This window comes from Pongo abelii, chromosome 14 (assembly GCF_028885655.2).
Source record: "Pongo abelii isolate AG06213 chromosome 14, NHGRI_mPonAbe1-v2.0_pri, whole genome shotgun sequence".
NCBI lineage: Eukaryota > Metazoa > Chordata > Mammalia > Primates > Hominidae > Pongo > Pongo abelii.
In genome coordinates this window covers 36201353-36228122 of record NC_071999.2, presented here as the reverse complement: position 1 = coordinate 36228122, position 26770 = coordinate 36201353, and the positions used below count along the sequence as shown (strand labels likewise).

The 26770-nt window shown below is 40.7% G+C and overlaps 1 protein-coding gene across 5 annotated transcripts in view; it reads right to left on the bottom strand.

Annotated features, from left to right (window-relative positions):
• The window catches only part of B3GLCT (beta 3-glucosyltransferase), a 131560-nt gene that overhangs the window by 15971 nt on the left and 88819 nt on the right, over positions 1–26770 (bottom strand). For all 5 annotated transcript variants that reach the window (XM_009248541.4, XM_009248539.4, XM_054528633.2 and 2 more), the window contains 2 exon segments: positions 24783–24896; positions 22694–22793 (listed from right to left, as the gene is read on the bottom strand). In XM_009248541.4, coding sequence (XP_009246816.1) covers positions 22694–22793; positions 24783–24896 — 214 coding nt within the window.

The window sequence follows — 26770 nt, the reverse complement described above, 5'->3', positions numbered from 1 at the left end:
TTTAATAAGTTCCAATTTCAAACCATCTCTTTGTGAATGAATATCACTGAATGCTTTCAGAATAAGCCAGGTCACCTCATGAATGCTTTGCTGCTTAGAAATTTCTTCCACCAGATACCCTAAATCACCTCTCTCAAGTTTAAGGCTCCACAGATCTCTAGGGCAGGGGCAAAATTCCACCAGTCTCTTTGCTAAAGCACAGCAAGAGTGAACTTTGCTCCAGTTCCCAATAAGTTCCTCATCTCCATCTGAAACCACCTCAGCCTGGACTTCATTGGTCAAAACTATTCAACAAGTTTCTAGGCAGTTCCAAACTTTCATTCATCTTCCTGTCTTCTTCTGAGCACTCCAAACTGTTCCAACCTCTGCCTGTTACCCAGTTCCAAAGTCACTTCCACATATTTGAGTATCTTTTCAGCAACACCCCACTCCTGGTACCAATTTAATGCATTAGTCCATTTTTACGCTGCTGATAAAGACATACTCAAGACTGGGAAGCAAACGAGGTTTAACTTACAGTTCCACCTTGTGGCTGGGGAGGTCTCACAATTATGGCAGAGGGCAAAAGGCATTTCTTACATGGTGGCAGCAAAAGACAATGAGAAAGAAGCAAAAGCGGAAACCCCTGATAAACCCATCAGATCTCATGAGTCTTATTCACTATCATGAGAAGAGCATGGGAAAGACCGGCCCTCAGGATTCAATTACCTCCCACTGGGTCCCTCCCACAACATGTGGGAATTCTGGCAGATCCAATTCGAGTTGAGATTTAGGTGGGGACACAGCCAAACCATATCATTCCACCCCTGGCCCCTCTCAAATATCATGTCCTCACATTTCAAAACCAATCATGCTTTCCCAACAGTCCCCAAAAGTCTTAACTCATTTCCGCATTAATTCAAAAGTCCATAGTCCAGTCTCTCATCTGAGACAAGACAAATCCCTTCCACCTATGAGCCTGTAAAATCAAAAGCAAGTTAGTTCTTCCTAGATACAATGGAGGTACAGGCATTGGGTAAATACAGCCATTCTGAATGGGAGAAATTGGCCAAAATGAAGAGGCCACAGGCCCCACGGAAGTCCAAAATCCAGTGGTGCAGTCAAATCTTAAAGTTCCAAAAGGATCTCCTTTGACTCCATGTCTCACATCCAGGTAACACTGATGCAAGAGATGGGTTCCCATGGTCTTTGGCAGCCCTTCTCCTGTGGCTTTGCAGAGTACAGCCTCCCTCCTGGCTGCTTTCATGGGCTGACACTGAGTGTCTGCGTCTCTTCCAGGTGCATGGTGCAAGCTGTCAGTAGATCTACCATTCTGCGGTCTGGAGGACGGTGGCCCTCTTTTCACAGCTCCACCAGGTGGTGCCCCAGTAGGGACTCTGTGTGGGGGCTCCGATCTCATATTTCCCTTCCCCACTAGCAGAGGTTCTCCATGAGGGCTGCTATCCTGCAGCAAACTTGCCTGGGCATCCAGGCATTTCCACACATCTTCTGAAATCTAGGCAGAGGTTCTCAAACCTCAATTCTTAACTTCTGTGTACCTGCAGGCTCAACACCACATGGAAGCTGCCAAGGCTTGGGGCTTCCACTCTCTGAAGTCACAGCCCAAGCTGTACCTTGGTCTCTTTTAGACACAGCTGGAGTGGCTGGGATGCAGGGCACCAAGTCCCTAGACTGCACACAGCATGGGGACCCTGAGTCCAGCCCACAAAACCACTTTTTCCTCCTGGGCCTCTGGGCCTGTGATGCGAAGGGAGGGGAGCAGGGGAAGGAGCTGCTGCAAAGGTCTCTGACATGATCTGGAGACATTTCCCCCATCTTGGGAATTAACATTCAGCTCCTTGCTACTTACACAAATTTCTGCAGCTGGCTTGAATTTCTCCCCAGAAAATGGGTTTTTCTTTTCTATTGCATACTCAGGGTACACATTTTCTAAACTTTTATGCTCTGCTTCCCTTATAAAACTGAATGCCTTTAACAGGATCCAAGTCAGCTCTTGAATGCTTTTCTGCTTAGAAATTTCCTCCACCAGATACCCTAAATCATCTCTCTCAAGTTGAAAGTTTCACAGATCTCTAGGGCAGGGGCAAAATGCCACAAGTCTCTTTGCTAAAACACAGCAAGAATCACCTTTACTCCAGTTCCCAACAAGTTCCTCATTTCCATCTGACATCACCTCAACCTGTAGTTTATTGTCCATATGACTATTAACATTTTGGGCAAAGCCATTCAACAAGTCTCTAGGCTAAAGTTCCAAACTTTCCCACATTTTCCTCTCTTCTTCTGAGCCCTGTCTCTAAATTATTCACCAAGATATCTTTTCTCACAGAGCAATAGTAACATTAACGGTTCTGGTGTCTCATTTTTTGGTGGGAGGGATGGGTAAGAACAAAACAAAGTACAAGAAAAGATCACCTTTCCCATCCCCACTCATGAGTCTTATAAAAATACCCTAGCTAATAAAGCTAAAGTTGAAAGTGAAGAAAACGAATTTAATATATGAAAAGAAACTCTGACCAGTGACAAGTGTTGGTGCTCAAAGAGTTCACAAGACTTCCAATCAGGTTTATATCTGTCTGAAGGTCAAGGCCACTGACAATGTTGATGGTTTCTGAGTGACTAGAAAATGTTCTTTGAACACTATCCTGTTTTCGGCACACAAGGTGACTCTAGGACTGCCTCATAATAAGAGTGGTGTAAAAATCTGGTCTGCTGTTCTCCACAAGGAGTTTGCTATTAACCTCTGCTATTTTATCATTGGTTTTGTTTAGTTTAGTTGCCAATGATTTTCTAAGTTTTAATTCTTGTAGATAGAGCTGCTTATATTTTTCCAACTCAGTTTTATTAGTCTTATGGAAAGTTTTTATTTTCAAGAGTTCAGATTTCAGATCTTTCTCAGCTCCCTGCGACTTCTTATTGAAGCAACTTTATTCTCTCTTAACTAAGTTATCTCAAGATGCTGCTTGTGTCTGCAAAGATAGGTTTTCTTTTAACTTTTCTACTATATCTTGTTTACTCTTTCTTTAGTCTCTTTCTTGTACTAAATTTGTTTCCACATTCTTGTTGTACTAAATTTGTTTCCATATAAGTTTTGGGGCTTTCTATTTTTACTCTGTAGTCAAGATAATCCCTCTTTTACGACTTCTGCTTTCCAATGTATTTACTTACTTTATCTTATTCATTCTAATACATTTGTTTGATTTACTTCATTTAACACTGCGTTTGGCTTACACATAGAGTATCCTTGACATAAGTAACTTCATCTCAGAAAAAGACTCCATCTTACATTTCATTAGGCACTTTGCCAACAGGGGCCAGATGTTTTGCTTGATCAATAAAGACTCTATTCAATCAAATGAGGACATAACCAAGCACATTCCTCCATTTTCAGTCCTCACCAGAGGACTCTGTGGCCATAGAAAGAGCAAGATTTCAGCAGCTCAAACGGCCATCTTAACTGACAGTCTTGCTGTCACTTGTGATAAGCACCTGGCATCTGCCACTGAAGGCTCTGCCCACATCAAAGTCTTTTCCTTGCAAGACTGAGGGACTGCCTGGCCCAGACCAGGATATTCTTTTTGTCAATCTCTCTCTCCCTGGAGTGGTTCATTAACCCTTTTTCCTATCCCCTTTTCCTTGATGTTAAATGTTACTTTGTTATGGGAAGTTTAATCTATAAAATTATATATTAAGTATACTATTATGGTTTGCAATATTGACTGACTTGTGGAGTGGCTTAAACCTGTGTGCCTATGGCTCTACTGACTGAAAAGGAAGTACTGAGAATCGATTCCTTGGGAACTCCATGTAGCTCATGGCTTTTGTGGCTGAAATAGCATCAGTAAAAGTCTGACATTGTGGAAATACATAAAGACCTGTGGACCTGGTTATCCCCGACCTGGTGCCATGCATGAGGGCTTAGGTTTCTTTGTACAGATTCTAAAACCAAGGTCTTTTCTCTGAGAGCATCTCTTGTATGATGGAGATCAATTTCTAGGCTACTAAATTTACTTTCAGCTTTACAAAGTGGTTGAGAAAGAATATGCTTATCCTTTAGGTTAGTCGCTTCAAAATTAACTGTGTCCTACAAACAAAACTACTCCTCTCTTGCTCTCAGGAAAGCAAGTTCTAGGTCTCTTATTGATGTGTGACAGATCATAATCACGGAGAGCAGCAGCCAGTCTAGCATGGTACAATTCAATGCTGTATCCAGGATTTCCTTGCTGTGTTTACATTCTCCAGTTTAGAATTGAGCATTATATTCTTGCTGTCAGACTACTGAGCTGTCCACTGTCCTGGTGTGATATTATGATTATATATTGATATGGTTTGGCTGTGTAAAAATGGACTAATACATATATATTGGTTTTCACCCAGAGTTCCTGGCTCTTAACTCCCATAGCCCTTGTTAGTCTTTTATTATAATGCTGGGTTGCTTTATTAGGCCTCAGGAGCAGATGTCAGGAAACAATTTCTCTCTCTGACCTTCTCCTGTTGACACAAGATTCTTTCAGTGCTGCTTCACCAGCCAGAAATCTCCACGGTCAGCCAGCGGCACCTCTGGCCGGGGCCTCACTCGGCTCTGGGCTTGCCACTAGACTTGCTCTGCCCACTAAGCCTGGCAGGCAACGCTTAGCTCATGTTACTGGCCCAGGTTCCACACCTGCTGTGGCTCTGTGCTCAGCCCATAGCTGGGCTGGGCACGCTGTGACTGGCTTCTGCCTTGGGTGCCAGCATCTGGACAAGGGGTGGGGGATGCAGCAGAGCCTGAAAACTTTGAGATGCCAGCAACTGCGGAGCCCCAAGGGGTGTTACCCTTTTGCTCAGGGAGTCCTAAGCTCTGAGCCCCCAGGAAGCATCACAGCTTGTTCCTGTTATAGCTCATTCATTCCTACCATCTGCATGCTTTGGTGAATGGGGGCATGTCCCAGGTCATTTGGTCCTGCTGCCCCACTCCAGCCTGTGGCTCCTGGGCTGGCCCAGCCCCACCGCTGCCAGTTCCCATCATGTGGGGCAGCTGCCTAGCACCAGCAAAGGGTGGGAGGATTACAGTGTTACAGCTCTGGCTCAGGGAATCCTGAGGTCTAGGCCCCCAGAAGGGTTGCCGCTCTAGTGAACAGGAGTGTGTCACCACCCTCAGCTCAGTGAGCCAGCCAGGAAAGTGTTACAACCCTTTTCACTCCCACTGTTCAGCGGGTCCCAGTTTCTTGTCTCACATCCAAGAAGAATGAGGTTACACAGACACTGCACAGTGAGCCAGGTGGAGGAGGGTTTTATTCAATGAAAGAACAGCTCTCAACACGAGAGGGGACCCAAAGTGGGTAGCCCTCTGTGTGAGAGGGGACCCAAAGTGGGTAGCCCTCTGTGTGAGAGGGTACCCTAACTAAGGCAGGTAGTCCCAATATGTGGCTGAGTCTGGGGTTTTTATGGGCTCAGGATCGGGGAGTGTGTGCTGACTGGTCCATAGGCGGGCCTGGGAAAAGCACCATTTGATTAGCTAAAAGGCATCGAGGAAGTTCTCACTCCTGGCTATGGACTCTACCCTGAGCTGACAGCCTGGCTGTCATGCTTCAGGCTGTCTGTGGCTTGAAGGTTGGGTTTCACTGGGGACCTGGCCCTTTATGCCTAGGAATTTGTGTGCCTCTTGCTTCTATCAATGTCCTTGTACCTGCCCAAGGTAGGAATTTAATCTGATTGTGGGTCAAAAGACTCTAATTCCAGACAGTGTCCTGCCCCATAACCTAGAGGAAGAAATACTACACAGAGAGGCCAAGAAAAGTCTGAATAAGGAGGTCTTTCTGGGTTTAGAACATGGGCTTTTTGTTCAATCACATTTTCACATGGTTGTCAATCATGCCTATATAATGAAGCCTCCATAAAACTCCAAAAGGACAGGGTTCGAACAGTTCCTGGATAGCTAAACATGTGCAGATTCCCGGGGTTCGAGCACCCAAGGGGGGCATGGAAGCTCCACACTCCTTCCCCCATACCTTGCCCTACACATTTCTTCATCTGCATCCTTGATAATATCCTTTACAATAAACCAGTAAACCTAAGTGTTTCCCTGAGTTCTGTGAGCTGCTCCAGCAAATTAAAGGAACCCAAAGAAGGGGCTGTGGGAGCCCCAACTTAGTCAGTCAGAAGATCTAGAGGTCTGGACTTATGACTGGTGTCTGGGGAAGCAGTCTTGGGGACTGAGCCGTCAACCTGTGGGATCTAAGGCTATCTCCAGGCAGATGATGTCAGAACTGAATTGAATTAGAGGACACCCAGCAGGAAGAGGACTGCTTGTTTGCTGGGGGGAAGTCTTCCTCATTGTTTGTTGTGGTATAAGAACACAGAAAAAAATGTTCTGAGAGTTTTTCAGGAACAATTGATGTTAGTGAAGTGGGATTAGCTAGAATGGCTCAGGTTCAGAGAAACATTTGGTTTGAGAAGAGAAAGGATAAAAGCCTGGGAGATGAGAAACCCTTGATTCCTGGGTGGCCAAACGATCACCTATGATATGAAGTCACAGTGCTCTGCTGAGTTACTAAAGGTAAAAGTTACCAATGGAATTTAGAGATGAAGAATTGGTTCACCGGATGCACAAGAAAATGCAAACTAATCAGAAAAAAGCAAACTATTCAATCCCTTGATTATTGTTATCTATACTAGCTAAAATAAAATTAAAAGAGTGCTGGGTTAGACCCTGACGCTACATACACCAAACTTAGATTTCAGTGAGTCTAAGCTTCAGCCACTAGCCTCAGAACCACAGCACAAGGGCAAAATTATGCAGGAACAACACAAAGTACCTCTGAGACCTGTGGTGACCAAGAGGGTAAGTCAATGTGGGAGAAGGGAAGAACCAAATAATTATTGAAACTAGAGGGTATGGTGTAAAGGAAGTATTCCATTTTGTAGATCTGTATCAACCACCTCTTGAGGAACCTTTATAAAAATGGATTATGAGAATAACTAATTTAGAGGCAGTATCTTTGGTTTTGAATGCTGGAGAATGGAAGAGCATGTTTGGTTTGATGCAGGACCCACAACTCAATGCTGAACAATTGCACATGGGTGTACATAATCCAGACACACAGGAGGTTATTCCTGAGGGAACAGCAAGCCTGGTGGACTGAATAAAAGCCACTGTAAGATCTGTTTACCCTAAGAAGGGGGACTTCCAGACTCTACCTATAAATGCCAAGTAAAACACCCCAAATTATGCAGCTGATACATTTCATACATAAGCCATGTGGGACTAGTTTTATGATAACTGGGATATCCACCCACTGAATATGCCCGTTATCCAGGCCATGGTACATGCTGTTGTTAAAGGGGCCCATTTTGCATGGGCACCTCATATAACCTTACTGCTGCAAAACCAAGACAGTTCCAAAAGCCTTATCAAATTTGCGGTCTAAGCTTTACCTCGAGGTCTTACAGATGCTAATAAAGACATTAGGTTAATTAACAAGAAAATGATGAAGGGTAGAGGGGAGAGTCGAAGGACTCATCCTGGGAGGTGGAAATTTTTAAATGGTTTGTAAGAAATAAGATGAATAAAGAAAACATTGATAGGAATGAAAGTTAAGAGGAAAAAGAAAGGGGAGAGCCATGGGACTCACCCCAGGAGGGTGGACATATTTAGGTGGTTATTAAAAAATGGAATGAATAAAGTAGAAATTGATGGGGTTAAAACAAAGGTCTTAATACAACATTATTAAAGACAGAGTGGAGGAAAGGGACCCCTGGCTGATCTCTCAACATTTAAGGGCCCAAACCAGTTTGCTGCATTTCCCCCAGTTTGGAGAACTTTTAAAGACAAGAAGATAAAGATTAAAATGAGAAACCCCACCTATAATTACCTGTTAGACTGGTTAATCAAGGTAACAATTAAGAGAGAGGCCAGGGTCTCCTGGTGGGACTCCAGGCTGGGGACCCAAAGCCTTTTGCAAAAGAAAGGGTAAAATGATCTGGGGATGAAAAGGAGAAATTCCTGGGACTAGAACATAAAAGTGTAACGGTTGTTAGGATTATGAAAGCCGCCATATTTGAACGTACTTCATGTGAAATGGTTTTATCTCTTTTACCTGACTGCATTATGTGAAGAGACATTTTAACTGACTGGGAAATGTTCCCCCTATCCAGTACTGTAAAACAGAAGGTATGTAAATCCTTTGAGCAGTATTAATGGAACATGCTAAAATTGGAACCAGTTAAGATTGCCCAGGCCCACATAGCGCAGAATAGAAACTGAAGAGCTGGTGGGGACAACTTCCCCATTTGATAGCCCTCTGCAGAGTACCTCCTGTGGCTTATGGCAAAGGTTTCTGAGTGCCACCCAGCAATGACTACTAGGACTTTGAACTAGAGAATTTCCACTTGAAGGGCATTTACTTCCTTGCTACAGGACATTAACTGAGGCTACCCCTGTGACTGAAGGACATAAAGTGATCTTGATGAAACCCCCTTTGCAAAGATTATGACAGTGAGAGAAATTTAGCTTGGCTGACTCCATCGTGCTTCTAGTCTCACAGGCTGGCTGTCTTCACTCATTCCTGGGCGTAGGTCAAGCTAATCACGGCAGGAATTTAGTTTATAGTTTAACTTGGAAGCAAGGATGCTAACAGTCTCTCCCTAAAACTAATCTCCTCCTTGCTCAGGGACCAAAAACTAATGAAAGACCACAAGATTAGGATCAGGGGAGGGGCCTGAACTTTGCTAAAGTGTATTTTTTATCATCCCTTACTGCTCAAGAATCATGTGGACAGAGGTCAAAAGATTTGACACTTCCCCAATTGCTCCTATAGATAACGTTATTATTGTAGAACCTAAGATTGGTCTTTTGAGATGTTTTTCAGATTTTTGCCTTCTGGCAACCAATTGAACCCACTCAGACCCATGACTCATGACTCAATCAGTCCTGTGGTCCCCAACCAAAGGCAGATTCATTGTACAAGGACCGTTTTCCACATCCCTAGGACTTCATTCCCAACCAATCAGCAGTAACCATTCCCTAGCCCCCTGCCCACCCAATTATCCAAAAAACCCTAGTCTCTGAGTTCTCAGTGAGACTACTTTAAGTAATAACTCCAGTCCTTCCACTTGGCCAGTCTTGCATTAATTAAACTCTTTCTTTACTGCAATATTACAGTCTCAATGAACTGGTTTTATCTGTGCAGCAGGCAGGAAGAACACATTGGGCAATTACATTTACATCTGAAATGCCCATGCTGTTTTGGGTGATGTCAGAGGAACACTCTAATAAGGGAGGCAATGCCCATTCAATTATAAAACAGAATTTATACGTGATCATGCTACCTGGGGAATGCAAGGAGGAGAACCTAACAAACAGAGGGCCTCTTTTCCCCTAAAACTGACTCTGGAACTACGTGAGGAGCCACTGGATTCTACACTACCCTGTAAGCAGCTCTTGATTGACCAACCAAGAGCTACTTGGTTTGAGGATGGCAATTCAATTCCAGGGTAAATGAATACCATCCTGTTTGGAAGTCTGCTATTTTGACCAAAGGAGGTAAAAACAAATAATCTCGGTGGGCTGTATTGGATGCATTTTCCTAACAGTAATGGAAGAATTGAACAGTGGTAGAAACACTTGTGTTTGGGATTTTACTAACTCATAGGCAGTGACCAATCACCTGCCCATACAGTTAGGCAAGAGGGCAATGGATACTTGGCCTGTTAAAAGGATGCCCATATGAAGCATGGCCCCATGGACATTTGAGGGGTGCATTAAAGTAGAACAAGTCAATGTCAATCAGAAGAGCCCCTTTCCAGGTTTGGAAGGTGACTGGAATTGACAAGCAGGTATCCCTGTGGACTTCCTTGAGGTGGCCACCTGGATCCATGAAATTAGTGGATATGGGGGTACAGCAGCAGGCAGAGATGGGCTGAATCTAGACATGTTCCTTTTGCATCCTCTCAGGCACAAAATGCCAATAAGAACTGTTCTCTCCACCAGAAAAAAAGACAGAGACTGATAATGGCTATGGGGCAGATTCCCTGGTGCAAAGGTCCTAAACAAAGCTGGCAATACAGAGACTGGTGCTAGTGGCCCTATGGGGCTACAAATGGGTCTTGACAGGAATAGACACTGACTCTGGCATGGCTTTTGCTTACTCAGTGGAACATGCAAACACTCTGAGTACCACTAAAAAAACAACTAAACAGAAGATATTGCATGGATTTGTATGGCCAGTCGTCATTTCTTCAGACCAAGGAACACACTGTACAGCCTATAATGTCCAACAATGGGCACAGAGATAGTCTCCTCAGAGTCATAGTTTGATAGATGAATAGAACAGGTAATTAAAACACTGGAAACATAAAAGGCTGGCTTACACGCCTTCAAGAGTGTGTGCTCATACTCAACATGAGTGGGACTAAAGGAGTCTGCCCACTAGATGTTCCTGTTTTTCTAAGGCTGGTCTGGAGAAGAAGGGGTGAAGAGGATGCTTGGATGACTATGCAAATCTTGCCAAGGCAGGAGTACATTGGAATAATGATCATTTTTTCTTTCTTCCCTAAATCAGCTCACTAAAACCTTTTCTCTCCCTCCTACTTGACATAGTGGTCCTAGGACCAGGCCTGCAACTGCCAGTGCCGGAAGCAGGGCTGATTTCTAAGCAAAAAACCATAACTATGTTTTTAAAGCTTATGTCAAAATTCCTTAGGGCCTGATGTGACTGTGTTGCTCCTTCACCCCATTTAGCAAAGCTGGGGCTAAGAGTGAATGCAGCTATATTGCCTGGTGGTAAAAATAATCCACTAGCTGTGCACCTAAGTAACTTTACCCTATCTGCATGGGAGTGGACTGAGGAGAGGGCACCTGCTAGACTAGCATTGTTGCCTGCAGTCTAAACCAGAACAGTAGTGATTCTGATGTCTCTTCCAAAGGTGGAAACATTTGGGTATTAACGGAGAGAAAGAGAAATAGTAGTTGAGGGTAAAGGGATGAATAATGGGTTATAAATTGAGGGAAATCCAACATTACATTAACACCTTGAAAGACACTCAGAGAAACATGACATTGTCTCTCAGCTCAATTATAACAGATATCTAAAAAGGTAAAGCTATTTGTTTGCCAAGACCGCTCCAGCTTTGGAACCTGACAAGATTGAAGGGAAGCCTGCAAACCTGAGTGGACTCACCCTGGGAAACATTAATACAATATAGTGGACTAGACTAGTTATTAATGATGGAGTGAGACTCTAATGTGGCAATATCTTTTGAGGTGTATGTTCTTTTGATGTAAGGTATCTGAAGACTGAGGGTAGGCTGTGATATTATGAAATATATATTTGGTTTTCATCACCAATTTGCTGACATACCAATCCTAAAATCTTTGGAACGTCCAAATTGCTATCTTTTTGTAGGCTAATGTTCACCGACCGGCAGCTTCAAGATGGGACTGGTCACCAGAAAGACAAAGGCATGATTAGAGAGTTGGGACTTTCAGTCCCACCCCCCATCTCCTGGGAGGGGAAAGCAGCTGAAAATCAAGTTGATCATCAATGGCCAATGGTTTAATCAATCGTGGCTACATAATTAAGCCTTCATAAAGCCCAAGAGAGCAGGTTTCAGAGAGCTTTAGGATGTCTGAACATGTGGAGGTTACTGGAGGGCATGGAAGCTCCGCACCCCTTCTCTCATACCTCACCCTACACATCTCTTCATCTGTATCTTTGTAATATCCTTTATAATAAACTGGTAAATGTGAGAAAGTGTTTCCCTGAGTTCTGAGAGCCACTCTAGCAAATTAAATAAACCCACAGAGGGGGCTGTAAGAACCCCGACGTGAAGCTCATCAGTCAGAAGTTCTGGAGGCCTGGACTTAATGACTGGTGTCTGGTGTATGGGGTGGTAGGGCAGTCTTGGGGACTGAGCCCTCAAACTGTGGGAAGTGGCACTATCTCCAGGTAGACAGTGTTAAAACTGAATTAGAGGACACCCATTTGGTGTCCACTGCAGAACTGATTGATTGCTTGGTGGGTAGGAGAAATCTCCCTGCTCCACACTTTTGGTCACAGAAGTTGTCTTCTGTGTTGATGATTATTGCAGTGTGAGAACAGAGGGGAAAATAGCTCAGTTTTTTCCTAACCAACTAATCATTAGGGAAATGCAAATCAAAATTCACACCCACTAGAATAGCAACTATCAAAAAAAAAAAAAAAAAAACCCAGAAAATAATGGGGTTGACAAGGATGTGGAGAAACTGGAAACCTTGTGCACTTCTGGTAGTAATGTAAAATGGAACAACCTCTATGGGAAAACAGTGTGATGGTTCCATTATAAATAGAATTACCATATGATCTAGTCATTCAATTTCTGGGTGCATACCCACAACCCCATGTTGATGGAGTGTCCATCAACAGACGAATGGATAAGCAAAATATGGTCTATCCATACTGTATCCAAGGAATGTTATTCAGCCTTAAATAGGAAGGAAATTCTGCAATATGCTACAACACGGATAAATTTCAAGGACATTATGCTAAGTAAAATAAGCAAGTCACAAAAAAAAAACAAGTACTGTATGATTCCATTTATATGAGGTACTGAGAGTAGCCAAAATCATAGAGGCAGAAAATAGAATGATGGTTGCCAGGGAATGGGGTTAGGGGAGTATAGACAGTTATTTTTTAATGGATATAGAGGTTCAGTTTTACAAGACGAAAAGAGTTATGGAGATGGCTGCACAACATTATGCATGTATTTAATACTACTAAACTGTACACTTAAAAATGGTTATGATGGTAAATTTGATGTTGTGTGTACTTTACCACAATTAAAAAAAAGGAAAAAGAAACATACTGTGGATGAACCAGATGGTGATAAAAAAAAAAGTTACATAATTTTACAGTATTTCTCCATCATCTCTACTGAAAAACAGACCCTTCTTTTTCTTAGTATTTGATAATCTATACTAAGAGAAGACTAGTAGCTGTTATGAAATGAATGTTTGTGTTCCCCCCAAATTTTATCATATGTTGAAATGTAATCCCCAATATGAAGGTATTTAGAGGTGGGACCTTTTTTGGGGGGTGAAGAGATCATGAGGGTGGAGACCTCATAAATGGGATTCATGCCCTTCGGAGAAGAGGCCGCAGAGCTAGCTTGCTCTCTTTCCACCATTTGAGGATACAAGAAGTCAGCAGCCTGCAACCCAAGAGAGCCCTCACCAGAATCCAACCATGCTGGCACCCTGATCTCAGGCTTCTAGCCCTCCAGAACTGAGAAATAATTATCAAACAAAACAAAACAAAACAGGAGATGGCTGGCAAGATGGCCAAATAGGAACAGCTCCGGTCTGCAGCTCCTAGTGAGATCAATGCAGAAGGCAGGTGATTTCTGCATTTCCAATGCAGGTACCTGGCGCATCTCATTGGGACTTGTTGGACAGTGGGTGCAGCCCACAGAGGGCGAGCAGAAACAGGGGGTGCGTCGCCTTACCTGGGAAGCACAAGGGGTTGGGGAACTCCCTCACCTAGCCAAGGGACTGTGCTATGAGGAACGGTGCATTCCAGCCCAGATCCTATGCTTTTCCCATGGTCTTCACAACCTGCAGACCAGGATATTTCCTCAAGTACCTATACCACCAGGTCCCTGGGTTTCACACACAAAACTAGGCAGCCATTTGGGCAGACACCGAGATAGCTGCAGGAGTTTTTTTAATACCCTAGTGGTGCCTGCAATGCCAGTGAGACAGAACTGTTCACTTCCCTGGAAAGCGGGCTACAGCAAGGGAGCCAAGTAGTCTAGCTCAGCGAATCCCACCCCCACGGAGCCCAGCAAGCTAAGATCCACTGGCTGGAAATCCTCGCTGCCAGCACAGCAGTCTGAAGTCCACCTGGGATGCTCGAGCTTGGTGGGGGGAGGGGTGTCTGCCATTACTGAGGCTTGAGTAGGCAGTTTTCCCCTCAGAGTATAAACAAAGCTGCCTAGAAGTTCAAACTGGGTGGAGGCCACCACAGCTAGGCAAAGCTGCTGTAGCCAGACTGCCTCTCTAGATTCCTCCTCTCTGGACAGGGGATCTCTAAATGAAAGGCAGAGGACCAGTCAGGGGCTTATAGATAAAACTCCCATCTCCCTGGGACAGAGCACCTGGGGGAAGGGGTGGCAGTGGGCACAGCTTCAGCAGACTTATGCCTGCTGGCTCTAAAGAGAGCAGTGGATCTCCCAGCACAGCACTGGAGCTCTGCTAAGGGACAGACTCCCTCCTCAAGTGGGTCCCTGAACCCTGTGCCTCCTGACTGGGAGACACCTCCCAGGAGGGGCCAACAGACACCTCATATAGCAGAGCTCCAGCTGGCATCTGGCACGTGCCCGTCTGGGACAAAGCTTCCAAAGGAAAGAAAAGGCAGCAATCTTTGCTGTTCTGCAGCCTCCGCTGGTGATACCCAGGCAGATGGGGTCTGGAATGAACCTCCAGCAAACTCGAGCAGACCTACAATAGAGAGGCCTGACTGTTACAAGGAAAACTAACAAACAGAAAGGAATAGCATCAGCATCAAAAAAAAAGGATGTCCACACAAAACCCCATCCAAAGGTCACCAACATCAAAGACCAAAGGTGGATAAATCCACGAAGATGAGGAAAAAACAGTGCAAAACGGCTGAAAATTCCAAAAAAACCCAGAATGCCTCTTCTCCTCCCAAGGATAACAACTCTTCACCAGCAAGGGAACAAAACTGGACAGAGAATGAGTATGACGAATTGACAGAAGTAGACTTCAGAAGGTGGGTAATAACAAACTCCTCCGAGCTAAAGGAGCATGTTCTAATCCAATGCAAGGAAGCTAAGAACCTTGAAAAAAGGTTAGACGAATTTCTAACTAGAATAACCAGTTTACAGAAGAACATAAATAACCTGATGGAGCTGAAAAACACAGCATGAGAACTTTGTGAAGCACATACAAGTATCAATAGCCTAATCGATCAAGTGGAAGAAAGGATAGCAGAGATTGAAGACCAACTTACTGAAATAAAGTGTGAAGACGAGATTAGAGAAAAAAGAATGAAAAATGAACAAAGCCTCCAAGAAATATGGGACTATGTGAAAAGACCAAATCTATGTTTGATTGCTGCACCTGAAAGTGATGAGGAGAATGGAACCAAGTTGGAAAACACTCTTCAGGATATTATCCAAGAGAACTTCCCCAACCTAGCAAGACAAGCTAACATTCAAATTCAGGAAATACAGAGAACACCACAAAGATACTCATCAGGAAGAGCAACCCTAACACACATAATCGTCAGATTCACCAAGGTTGAAATGAAGGAAAAAATGTTAAGGACAGCCAGAGAGAAAGGTCGGGCCAACCAGAAAGGGAAGTCCATCAGACTAACAGTGGATCTCTCAGCAGAAACCCTACAAGCCACAAGAAGAGAATGGGTGCCAATATTCAACATTCTTAAAGAAAAGAATTTTCAACCCAGAATTTCATATCCAGCCAAACTAAACTTCATAAGCGAAAGAGAAATAAAATCCTTTACAAACAAGCAAATGCTGAGAGATTTTGCCACCACCAGGCCTTCCTTACAAGAGCTCCTGAAGGAAGCACTAAATATGAAAAGGAAAAAGCGGTACCAACCACTGCAAAAACATATCAAATTATAAAGACCTTCGACACTATGAAGAAACCACATCAACTAACTGGCAAAATCACCAGCTAGCATCATGACAGAATCGAATTCACACATAACAATATTAACCTTAAATGTAAATGGGCTAAATGCTCCATTTAAAAGACACAGACTGGCAAATTGGATAAAAGAGTCAAGTCCCATTGGAGTGCTGTATTCAGGAGACTCATCTCATGTGCAAAGACACCCATAGGCTCAAACTAAAGGAATGGAGGAAGATTTACCAAGAAAATGGAAAGCAAAAAAAAAAAAAAAAAGCAAGGGTTGCAAGCCTACTATCTGATAAAACAGATCTTTAAACCAACAAAGATCAAAAAAGACAAAGAAGGGCATTACATAATGGTAAACGGATCAATGCAAAAAGAAGAGCTATCATAAACATATATGCACCCAATACAGGAGCACCCAGATTCATAAAGCAAGTTCTTAAAGACCTACAAAGAGACTTAGACTCCCACACAATAATAGTGGGAGGCTTTAACACCCCACTGTCAATATTAGACAGAGCAACGAGACAGAAAATTAACAAGGATATTCAGGACTTGAACTCGGCTCTGGACCAGGCGGACCTAATAGACATCTACAGAACTCTCCACCCAAAATCAACAGAATATACATTCTTCACAGCACCACATCACACTTATTCTAAAACTGACCAATAATTGGAAGTAAAACACTCCTCAGCAAATGTAAAAGAACGGAAATCCTAACAGTCCCTCAGACTACAGTGCAATCAAATTAGAACTAGGATTAAGAAACTCACTCAAAACCGCAAAACTACATGGAAACTGAACAACGTGTTCCTGAATGACTACCGGGTAAGTAATGAAATTTAGGCAGAAATAAGTTCTTTGAAACCAATGAGAACAAACACACAATGTACCAGAACCTCTGGGACACAGCTAAAGCAGTGTTTAGAGGGAAATTTATAGCACTAAATGCCCATAGGAGAAGGCGAGAAAGATCTAAAATTAACATCCTAACATCACAATTAAAACAACTAGAGAAGAAAGAGCAGACAAAGTCAAAAGCTAGCAGAAGACAAGAAATAACTAAGATCAGAGCAGAACTGAAGGAGATAGAGACACAAAAAAACTCTAAAAAAATCAATGAATCCAGGAGCTGGTTTTTTGAAAAGATTAACAAAATTGACTGTTAGCTAGACTAATAAAGAAAAAAAGAGAGAAGAATAAAATAGAAACTATAAAAAATGATAAAGGGTATATAACCACTGATCCCACAGAAATACAAACTACCATCAGATAATACTATAAACACCTCTACGCAAATAAACTAGAAAATCTAGAAGAAATGGATAAATTCCTGGACACATACACCTTCCCAAGACTAAACCAGGAAGAAGTCAAATCCCAGAATAGACCAATAACAAGTTCTGAAATTGAGGCAATAATTAATAGCCTACCAACCAAACAAAGCCCAGAACCAGACAGATTCACAGCCAAATTCCATCAGAGATACAAAAAGGAGCTGGTACCACTACTTTTGAAACTATTCCAAACAATAAAAAGAGAGGGAATCCTCCCTAACTCATTTTATGAGGCCAACATCATTCTGATACTAAAACCTGGCAGAGACACAAGAAAAAAAGAAAATTTCAGGCCAATATCCCTGATGAACATCGATGTGAAAATCCTCAGTAAAATACTGGCAAACCAAATCCAGCAGCGCATCAAAAACCTTATCCACCATGATCAAGTTGGCTTCATACCTGGGATGCAGGGCGGGTTCAACATATGCAAAACAATTAATGTAATCCATCACATAAACAGAACCAATGACAAAAACCACATGATTATCTCAATAGATGCAAAAAAGGCCTTCGATAAAATTCAACACCCCTTCATGCTAAAAACACTCAATAAACTAGGTATTGATGAAATGTATCTCAAAATAATAAGAGCTATTTCTGACAAACCCACAGCCAGTATCATACTGAATGGGCAAAAGCTGGAAGCATTCCCTTTGAAAACCGGCACAAGACAAGGATGCCCCCTCTCACCACTCCTATTCAACACAGTATTGGAAGTTCTGGCCAGGGCAATAAGGAACAGAAAGAAATAATGGATATTCAAATAGGAAGAGAGGAAGTCAAATTGTCTCTGTTTGCAGATGACATGATCGTATATTTAGAAAATCCCATCGTCTCAGCCCAAAATCTCCTTAAGCTGATAAGCAACTTCAGCAAAGTCTCAGGATACAAAATCAATGTGCAAAAATCACAAGCATTCCTATACACCAATAATAGAGAGGCAAATCACGAGTGAACTGCCATTCACAATTGCTACAACGAGAATAAAATACCTAGGAATCCAACTTACAAGGGATCTGAAGGACCTCTTCAAGGAGAACTACAAACCACTGCTCAGGAAATGAGAGGGCACAAACAAATGAAAAAACATTCCATGCTCATGGATAGGAAGAATCAGTATTGTGAAAATGGCCATACTGACCAAAGTAATTTACTGATTCAGTGCAATCCCCATCAAGCTACCATTGACTTTCTTCACAGAATTAGAAAAAACTATTTTAAATTTCATATGGAACAAAAAAAGAGCCCATATAGCCAAGACAATCCAAAGCAAAGAGAACAAAGCTGGAGGCATCAGGCTACCTGACTTCAAACTATACTACAAGGCCACAGTAACCAAAACAGCATGGTACTGGTACCAAAACAGATATACAGACCAATGGAATAGAATAGAGGCCTCAGAAATAATGCCACACATCTACAACCATCAGATCTTTGACAAACCTGACAAAAACAAGCAATGGGGAAAGGATTCTCTATTTAATAAATGGTGTTGAGAAAACTGGCTAGCCATAAGCAGGAAACCTTTCTTACACCTTATACAAAAATTAAAATGGATTAAAGAGTTACATGTAAGACCTAAAACCATAAAGAGTCTAGAAGAATACCTAGGCAATACCATTCAGGACATGGGCATGGGCAAAGACTTCATAACTAAAACATCAAAAGCAATGGCAACAAAAGCTAAAATTGACAAATAGGATCTAATTAAACTAAAGAGCTACTGCACAGCAAAAGAAACTATCATCAGAGTGAACAGGCAACCTACAGAATGGGAGAAAATTTTTGCAATCTATCCATCTGACAAAGAGCTAATATCCAGAATCTACAAAGAACTTAAACAAATTTACAAGAAAAATACAAACAACCCCATCAAAAAGTGGATGAAGGATATGAACAGACATTTCTCAAAAGAAGACATTTACGTGGCCAACAAACACATGAAAAAAAGCTCATCGCTGGTCATTACAGAAATGCAAATCAAAACCACAATGAGATACCATCTCATGCCAGTTAGAATAGCAATCATTAAAAGTCAAGAAACAACGGATGCTGGAGAGGATGTGGAAAAACAGGAACACTTTTACACTGCTGGTGGGAATGTAAATTAGTTCAACCATTGTGGAAGACAGTGTGGCGATTCCTCAAGGATCTAGAACTAGAAATACCATTTGACCCAGCAATCCCATTATTGGGTATATACCCAAAGGATTATAAGTCATTCCACTATAAAGACACATGCATACATGTTTATTGCAGCACTATTCACAATAGCAAAGACTTGGAACCAACCCAAATGCCCATCGATGACAGACTGGATAAAGAAAATGTGGCACATATACACCATGGAATACTACGCAGCCATAAAAAAGGATGAGTTCATGTTCTGCAGGGACATGGATGAATCTGGAAACCATCATTCTCAGCAAACTAATACAGGAACAGAAAACCAAACACTGCATGTTCTCAGTCATAAGTGGGAGTTGAACAATGAGAACACCTGGACACAGGGAGGGGAACGTCACACACCAGGGCCTGTTGGAAGGTGGGGGGCTAGGGGAGGAGGGATGGCATTAGGAGAAATACCTAATGTAGGTGACGGGTTGATGAGTGCAGCAAACCACCATGGCACGTGTATACCTACGTAACAAATCTGCACATTTTGCACATGTACCCCAGAATTTAAAGTATAATTAAAAAAAATACTACCAATGTTATTGGAAAATGCCAGATAAAACAATAAAAAAAATCCATTCTGGCAATCTGTATCTTTTAAGTGAAGCATTTAATCCAGTTATATTCAAGGTTAATCTTGATATGTGAGGCTTTGTCCATACCTAGTGGTGACAAATTTCCCCAGCATTTCCTTGTCTGGGAAAGATTATTTCCCCTTTATCTATAAGGCTTATTCTGGCAGGATATAAAATTCTTGGCTCACAGCTTTTTTTTTTTCTTTTAGCACAATGGCTAAAGTGCCATCTCATTCTTTTTGGCCTATAAGGTTTCTGCTGAAAAGTCCATTATTAGTCCTTTATACATGACTTGATGGTTTTGCTCTTGCTAATTTTAAAGATTCTTTCACTTGAATTTAAACATTCTGAATATGCCATGTGAAGTCCTTTTTTCAATGTATTTACATGAAGATCACTGGATCTCCTGTATCTAAATATCTAACTCTTTTGCTAGTTTGGGACATTTTCATCAATTATTTCCTTCAGTAGGATTTCTAAAGTTTTTGATCTATCTTCCCCCTCAAAAATATTGATAATTCATAAGTTTGGTCATTTTGTGTAGTCCTAGACATCTTGAGGGCTGTTTTCATTCTTTTTCATTTTTTCCTTATTTTTGTCTGGCTGAATTATTTCGCAAGATCTGTCATCAAGTTTTGAAATTCCTCCTTCTGCTTGGTCTAGTCTATTACCGAAGCTTTCAAATGTATTTTGTATTTCCTTCAATGAATTTTCAGTTCCAGAATCTGTTTGGTTTTTTTAAATTAAAGATATCTGTCTCCTTGGTATACCTCTCATTCACATCTTGAATTCATTTTCTTATTTTTGTACTGGTTTTCAGATTTCTCTTGTACCTCAATGAGGTTCTTTAAAATCAATATTTTGAATTCTTTATCTGTTATTTCAAGGAATTCTTACTGATTGGGATCTGTTCCCAGAAAATTGTTGTGGTCCTTTACTGGTATCATATTTTCTTGCTTTTTCATGTTTCCTGTTACCTTCCATTGATATCTGCATATCTGGTATTGTTGTTCCAATTTTTAAAAATTGCTTTTGTAGGGGAGAATATTTTTCCTGAAGATGTATATATGTTGTTGGTTAAGTAAGACACCTTGGCTTTTATTTTTGGTGCTGTTGTAGTATGGTCTTTTTGTGACTTTTTCAGTAGTACACAAGGTCCATGGTATGTGTAATTTCCTCAGTGGCTTAGGGTATGGTTATTAGCCGAGGCTGTGAAATTTTGCTGGGGACTTGGATGCCAACTAAGTCAGTCTTTGGGCCCCAGTGGTGGCAGCAGAAGGGTGAATATGCCTGTTTTTAGGCCCTGAGCAGCTTATGCTGGCTGTGGTGTTAGAGAGTTCTGAATGGCTGATTCTTGGGCCTGCAGGTGAACTCCTTGATTAGAAGCTAGTAATGAGAGCAGTGGGCTAGGTGTGTGTTGTCAGCCCCCTGAGCAGCTGGTATGATGTGAATGATGGCAGCAGTGGTGGTGGAGCAACCCACTGAGACTCAAGAGGTCCATGTTGGTGTTGCAGGTAGCTACAATGGGTTGAGCATGCTAGTCCTCAATTCCACAGCTGCCTAGAGCAAGGCAGTGGGTACTGTCCTAAGTGTCCATTATGGCATTCCTGGAGGTGGCTGTTCTCTGCTTTTGTGCTTATGGTGCCTGGGGTTCATTGAGACTCGGATCTATGGGTTTACAGTTTTCATTAAATTTGAAAAATATTTCTTTAAATAATTATGTGCCCCTTCTCTTTGGAGATTTCAATTGCATATATTCAAGGCAACCTGAAATTATCCCACAGCTCAGTGATGGTGTTAATTTTCTAAAATTATTTTTTATCTTTGTGTTTCACTTTGGATAGTTATTATTGCAATGTCTTCAAGTTCACTGATACTTTCTTCTTAAATGAATTTGCTATTAAACCCATCCAGTGGGTTTTTCACCTCAAACGAGAATGTAGTTTTCATCTATAGAGGTATGATTTCAACTTATTTAAGACTAAGAGCCATTCCATGTCTTTTTGAACATATGGAATAGAGGTATAATAACTATTTAATAGTAACAGCTTAATAACTTCTAATTCTAACCTTGTATAAATTCTGAAACCATTTCAATAAGCTAATTTTTTTTCACTTCTGTATTTTCCTGCTGCTTTGTATGCCTGGCAACTTTTGATTGGATGGCAGACATTATGAATTTTACTTTATTAGATGTTGGTTATTTTTGTATTTCTGTAAGTCTTCTTGAGTTTTGTTCTCAGACACAGTCTATTACTTGGAAACAGATTCATTTTCTTGTATCTTCTTGCTTTTCAGATATGTTAGGCAGGACTAGAAAAGTGCTTAGTCTAGAGTTAACTATCCCCTCTATTGAGGCAAGACCCTTTCACATGCTGTTCTCAATACCTTGTGAACAGGGGTTTTCCAGCCCAGGCATGTGTGAGTGTCAGGCACAATTACCTCTAATCTGGTTGGGTCTTTCCCCAGCATCGGGTAGTTTCCTCACACATATGCACTGATCAATACTCTACTGAATACATAAGGGGGCTCTTCACCTACCTCCAGTGTTCCCTTTCTGTATAGCTCTCTCCTCTCTGGTACTCTGTCCTGCAAACTGTAATAGCCTTGGTCTCCTGAGACTCACAGCTCCATCTTTTCCGCCCACAGAGTCTGTCAGGTTCCATCTGGTGCTCCCTCCCTAAGCAGTAACTTGGAATTCTCTTAAGGCAGTCAGCTCTGGCAGTCATAGAACTCACCTCATTCACTTCATGTTTCTTTTGGATCATTTTCCTTTGCACCTAATATTCAGTGTCTTAAAAACCTTTGTTTTATATATTTTGTTCTTTTAGAGGATTGGTTCAGATAGAAGGGTAAACCCCGTCCCCGTTACTTCATCTTGGCCAGAAAAAGTACCCGTCTAGTTTTCTGAATATGAATATATGTAGAATTTAAAGCCATTTAGGGTGAGAATGACTCCTTACCTTATTAATGTATCATCATCCACAATGACTAACCATGCTGTTTTGTCCTGGCTACGATTCAGAAATCTTTCCAAAATGGCAAATGTCTTTCCACAATGACCTAGAAAAGGCAAGAAAAAAAATTACAACGTATTATTTCTTATAAAATATATAGAATTTGTTCATTTCTTTTTAGTTTTGAAGTGTTGTAAGAGCTTACACGCCAAAATGCAGCTTAAAAGTTCAAAATTTTAAAAAATAGCCTTCTCTAATTTTCACAGACACATTGAACCAGTGGGAACTTCAGAGATAATGAAATTCAAGCCATTCATTTCACACACAAGGAAATGGAGACCTAGAGAGATGAGTGGAATTACACAGTCACACAGATAATCTGAGGCAGAGATATAATTAGTATCTTCAGTCCAGGCAAGAAAGTTTTAAGACTCACAGCAATGAGCAATGGCATCCTTTCTTAGATACACTTATTCTGAAGGAGCTGTTAGAACCCCAGGCACCACTGCCACAGGGAAGCAGCAGTGCAAAGGTGGAAGCTTATACCTTCATTTATTTATTTTGTAAATATTTACTACCACTAAGTTTCTAACATGCCAGATACTGTGGCAGGTACTAAGATATGCACTAAAGATACAGTGCTGAGTAAGACAGAGTAACAGTCCTTCAGACACCAACAGATAAATTACAATGCTTTAATGGTAAATGCTGGGACAAAAATAAAACACTTGGGAAGAGTAGTCAAATTGATAAACAGGAATATGCCCCTCATTTTAATTATCTGTGACACAGTGGAGCACAAATATTAACTTATATTAATGACTATTAAACCACTCAATTTGACCTTTATTTTCTTTACTCTTGATCTCTGTGTATTTTTAACCATTACAATATGTGTGTTTCAAAGCCATCTCAAATCCCTTTTAGAACAAATATAAATATAGGCAATAAGGCTAGACTAGAAATGAAGAAATCAAATAAGGAAGGTATAAATAAATACATGATTATTAAACCCAATCTAAAATAGTTCTTCCAAATCAAACAGCAACAGACAGACTCAGTAATACACTTAACCTTGTCAGAAGAATTGGTAACTACAGAAATGGCATATCTGATTCTGCATTGTACCATATTAATGAAATAATTATGAGTCACACTAACATAAAATAAGATAAATTACTGTATAGAACATAATCAGTTTGCTACTTTTTTTTTTAACTCATAAAAGGGCATGGGGAACAAAAAAACTAAAGAAAAAAGGGTGGCAGAAACACTGGATAAAACTTAAGATGAATAAAGAAAATCTGAAGATGAGGTGGCCAAATTTACACTTCCATTTTTTGACACAATTTTTTAAAATTTTTATAGATTTAAGAGTTGGGTACAAGTGCAGTTTTGTAACATGGACATATTGTACACTGGTGAAGTCTGGGCTTTTGGTGAAGCCATCACCCAAAGAGTGTCTATCGTACTCAGTGGGTAATTTCTCATCCCTCACCCCTCTTCTACTCTCCCACCTTTTGGAGTCTCCAATGTCTACCATTCCATTCTGTATGTCCTAAAAAGTGCTTTTAATTAGAAACACTGCAATTTGAAAGTGTTTAATTAGAAAGCCTGCAATCTGAAGAGAAAAGCAGGTTTATTTCCAACAATTTACTAATTAAAATCTTAACATATGGAATAGAGTTTATTCTACATATGACTAGTGTAGAATGTGATTAGGTGGTACTCACAGGTAATATGTGAACTAGACTATAAGACTGACAGGGAGAGAAGCTTTATGTGGGAATATAATAAACACCCCATCATGGTAACAAAGAATTATGAAGGTATGAAAAATCTATTGTTAAATTCTGCTGTAACTATCATGTGCTCAATTATAGGATATAACCTACTAAAAACTTGCAACACTTCGTACTATAAAGCCCTTAGTTTGAAAGAACCAATCTGTATCTGTGAGGGAAGAAGGGAAAAAACTAATATGAGGCAAAAATTATAGCACTTATAAAATATTTCATTTTTATCCTAACCTAATTTACTGTATTTACAGAATGGGAATGTTTAATAAGGAGAGTAGTAAGAATTATGGACTCACCTCTATCTGTATTAGGAATTCCCAAATCCACAGTAGGAATGGAATTTTCAGTATAGTCACTATAGTATTCAATGAGACTTGCCTGGCTTTCCCAAGTCTGCTTAACAATAGGTACTGAAAAAAATTACAGAGGTGACATCAGTGGCACAGTTACACAAGGAAGCTTAAAAATTCAAAATGGCAGTATAATCATCTACAAAGGAGAGAAACATTACTGGTTGTTCTTCAGGTGTTCCAAGAGTTGCTTGCTTCCAACCCTGAGAAATGCCAACGTTGTTGACTAAAACCCTCTTCTTGAAGCATTTTCAACATTCTCTAGAGTAAAGCATTTCTCATTCCTGGTGATGAATGCACTTACTTCCATATAATGATAAATTTTCTGGTTTGATTATGCTGTGGTGTTTACATTAATGTTAACTAATTTTTCTTTTACCATGGAGCATGGTAAGAGAAAATCCATCCCTCTTACCATGGAGCATGGGAAGACCTTTGCAAATTATGCATGTCCCCACCCAAAGATTCTAACACAACTACCCAACCCTACAAAAGGCATGACCTTGCCAAATAAGAATCACTGCATATGATGACTGATATTACGATGTTGTACTTTTGAAAAATGTGGAAGTAATAACATTCAAAACTACTGCAGGCTTTAAAACTCTATCATTAGCAGCTAAATTGTTTTAACACAATAAACACAACAGAAAGCTGTCCTGGTTTTCTGTATTTTTGCTTTGGAGGCTCAAAGATAGCTCTGTCTGCATACCTGACATGTAGACTTACCACTACTTGATATTAATTCACCTGACCAAGTAATTCTTTTCTTTTACACTTAAAAAACAAATTACTGCTTATGCATCTCTGAATTTTAAAAAGTGGTTTCTTGTTTTTTCAATAGAAAAAACATTTAGATTTTATATCCTGTCAAAACTCTGATGAACCAAATCTTCACTTAACTTTTGAGAAACTTTATCAGATCATGTATCTTTCCCCTGTTCCCAACTCTAATAGAAATATATGCAAAAACTGATGTTCCAATGTAAAATTTAAGTGTTTAGCTAATAAGTAAGCAAATTCTGAGTCCAGCTCAGACAGCCCTTATATAGAAAATACAAAAGTGCATCATTTTATAATCTCTTTCACTGGCTTTTTTTTTTTTAAAAAAACTGAGTTCTGCACATCTGCTAAAAGTATTACCAAATTACCAGTTAAATATTAATTTTGTATATTAAAATAAAATTTTTCTGCAACCATAAAGAAGCAGATAGTTCTAAAGGTTTCTACATGTTAAAACGGTCAAAGATGTACTAAATAATAGATAGGGCTACTGGCGGACAAAGAAAGGAAAAAAAGAAATTTTAAAAAATTTCACTCTGTTCTACTTCCAAATTTCAGCACAACAAAAATGTTAACCTTGGCACTGCTGTGGCAGTTTGCTTTTCATATAATAAGCAAGAGAACTTACCCCAGAAAGGGCTCCCTGCAGCCACTAAAAGTTCACACTGTTGGGTAAAATATCCTCCATTGCATAATGCTGAAGGAAGCTGTGAGGAAAGGTCAAGAACTTTCCTCAGTCCCCAGCAAGGGTCCTGCAGGCTGTGCAAATTTTGCTTTCAATTTCCTCAGCCTTTAGGCTTTCAGTCCTTTTTCGCTCTAATAGGTTTACTAAAGAGCACGGGTATTTCTTCTCAATTAACTGATTTAAATAAAATTAAAATCAAAATCAAGGGTGAGTTAGTGCTTTTGCTTTCTCTTTTACTTTGAAACACGTAAAATAGAAATTACACTAAAGGTAAGAATTAGTGTGTGTATGACTCATTTCCCAACACCTGGCACAGTGCCTAGGACATAGTAGGCACTCAACAGTTGAATGAGGACTGAATTTTGTAGGCATTTCAATAAAAGGCCTAGGATTATTTGTGGAAGCTTGTTAAAGGAAGATCTTATTCATAAAGGCAATTCAGCCTTTGATTAATCATTTTAAAACA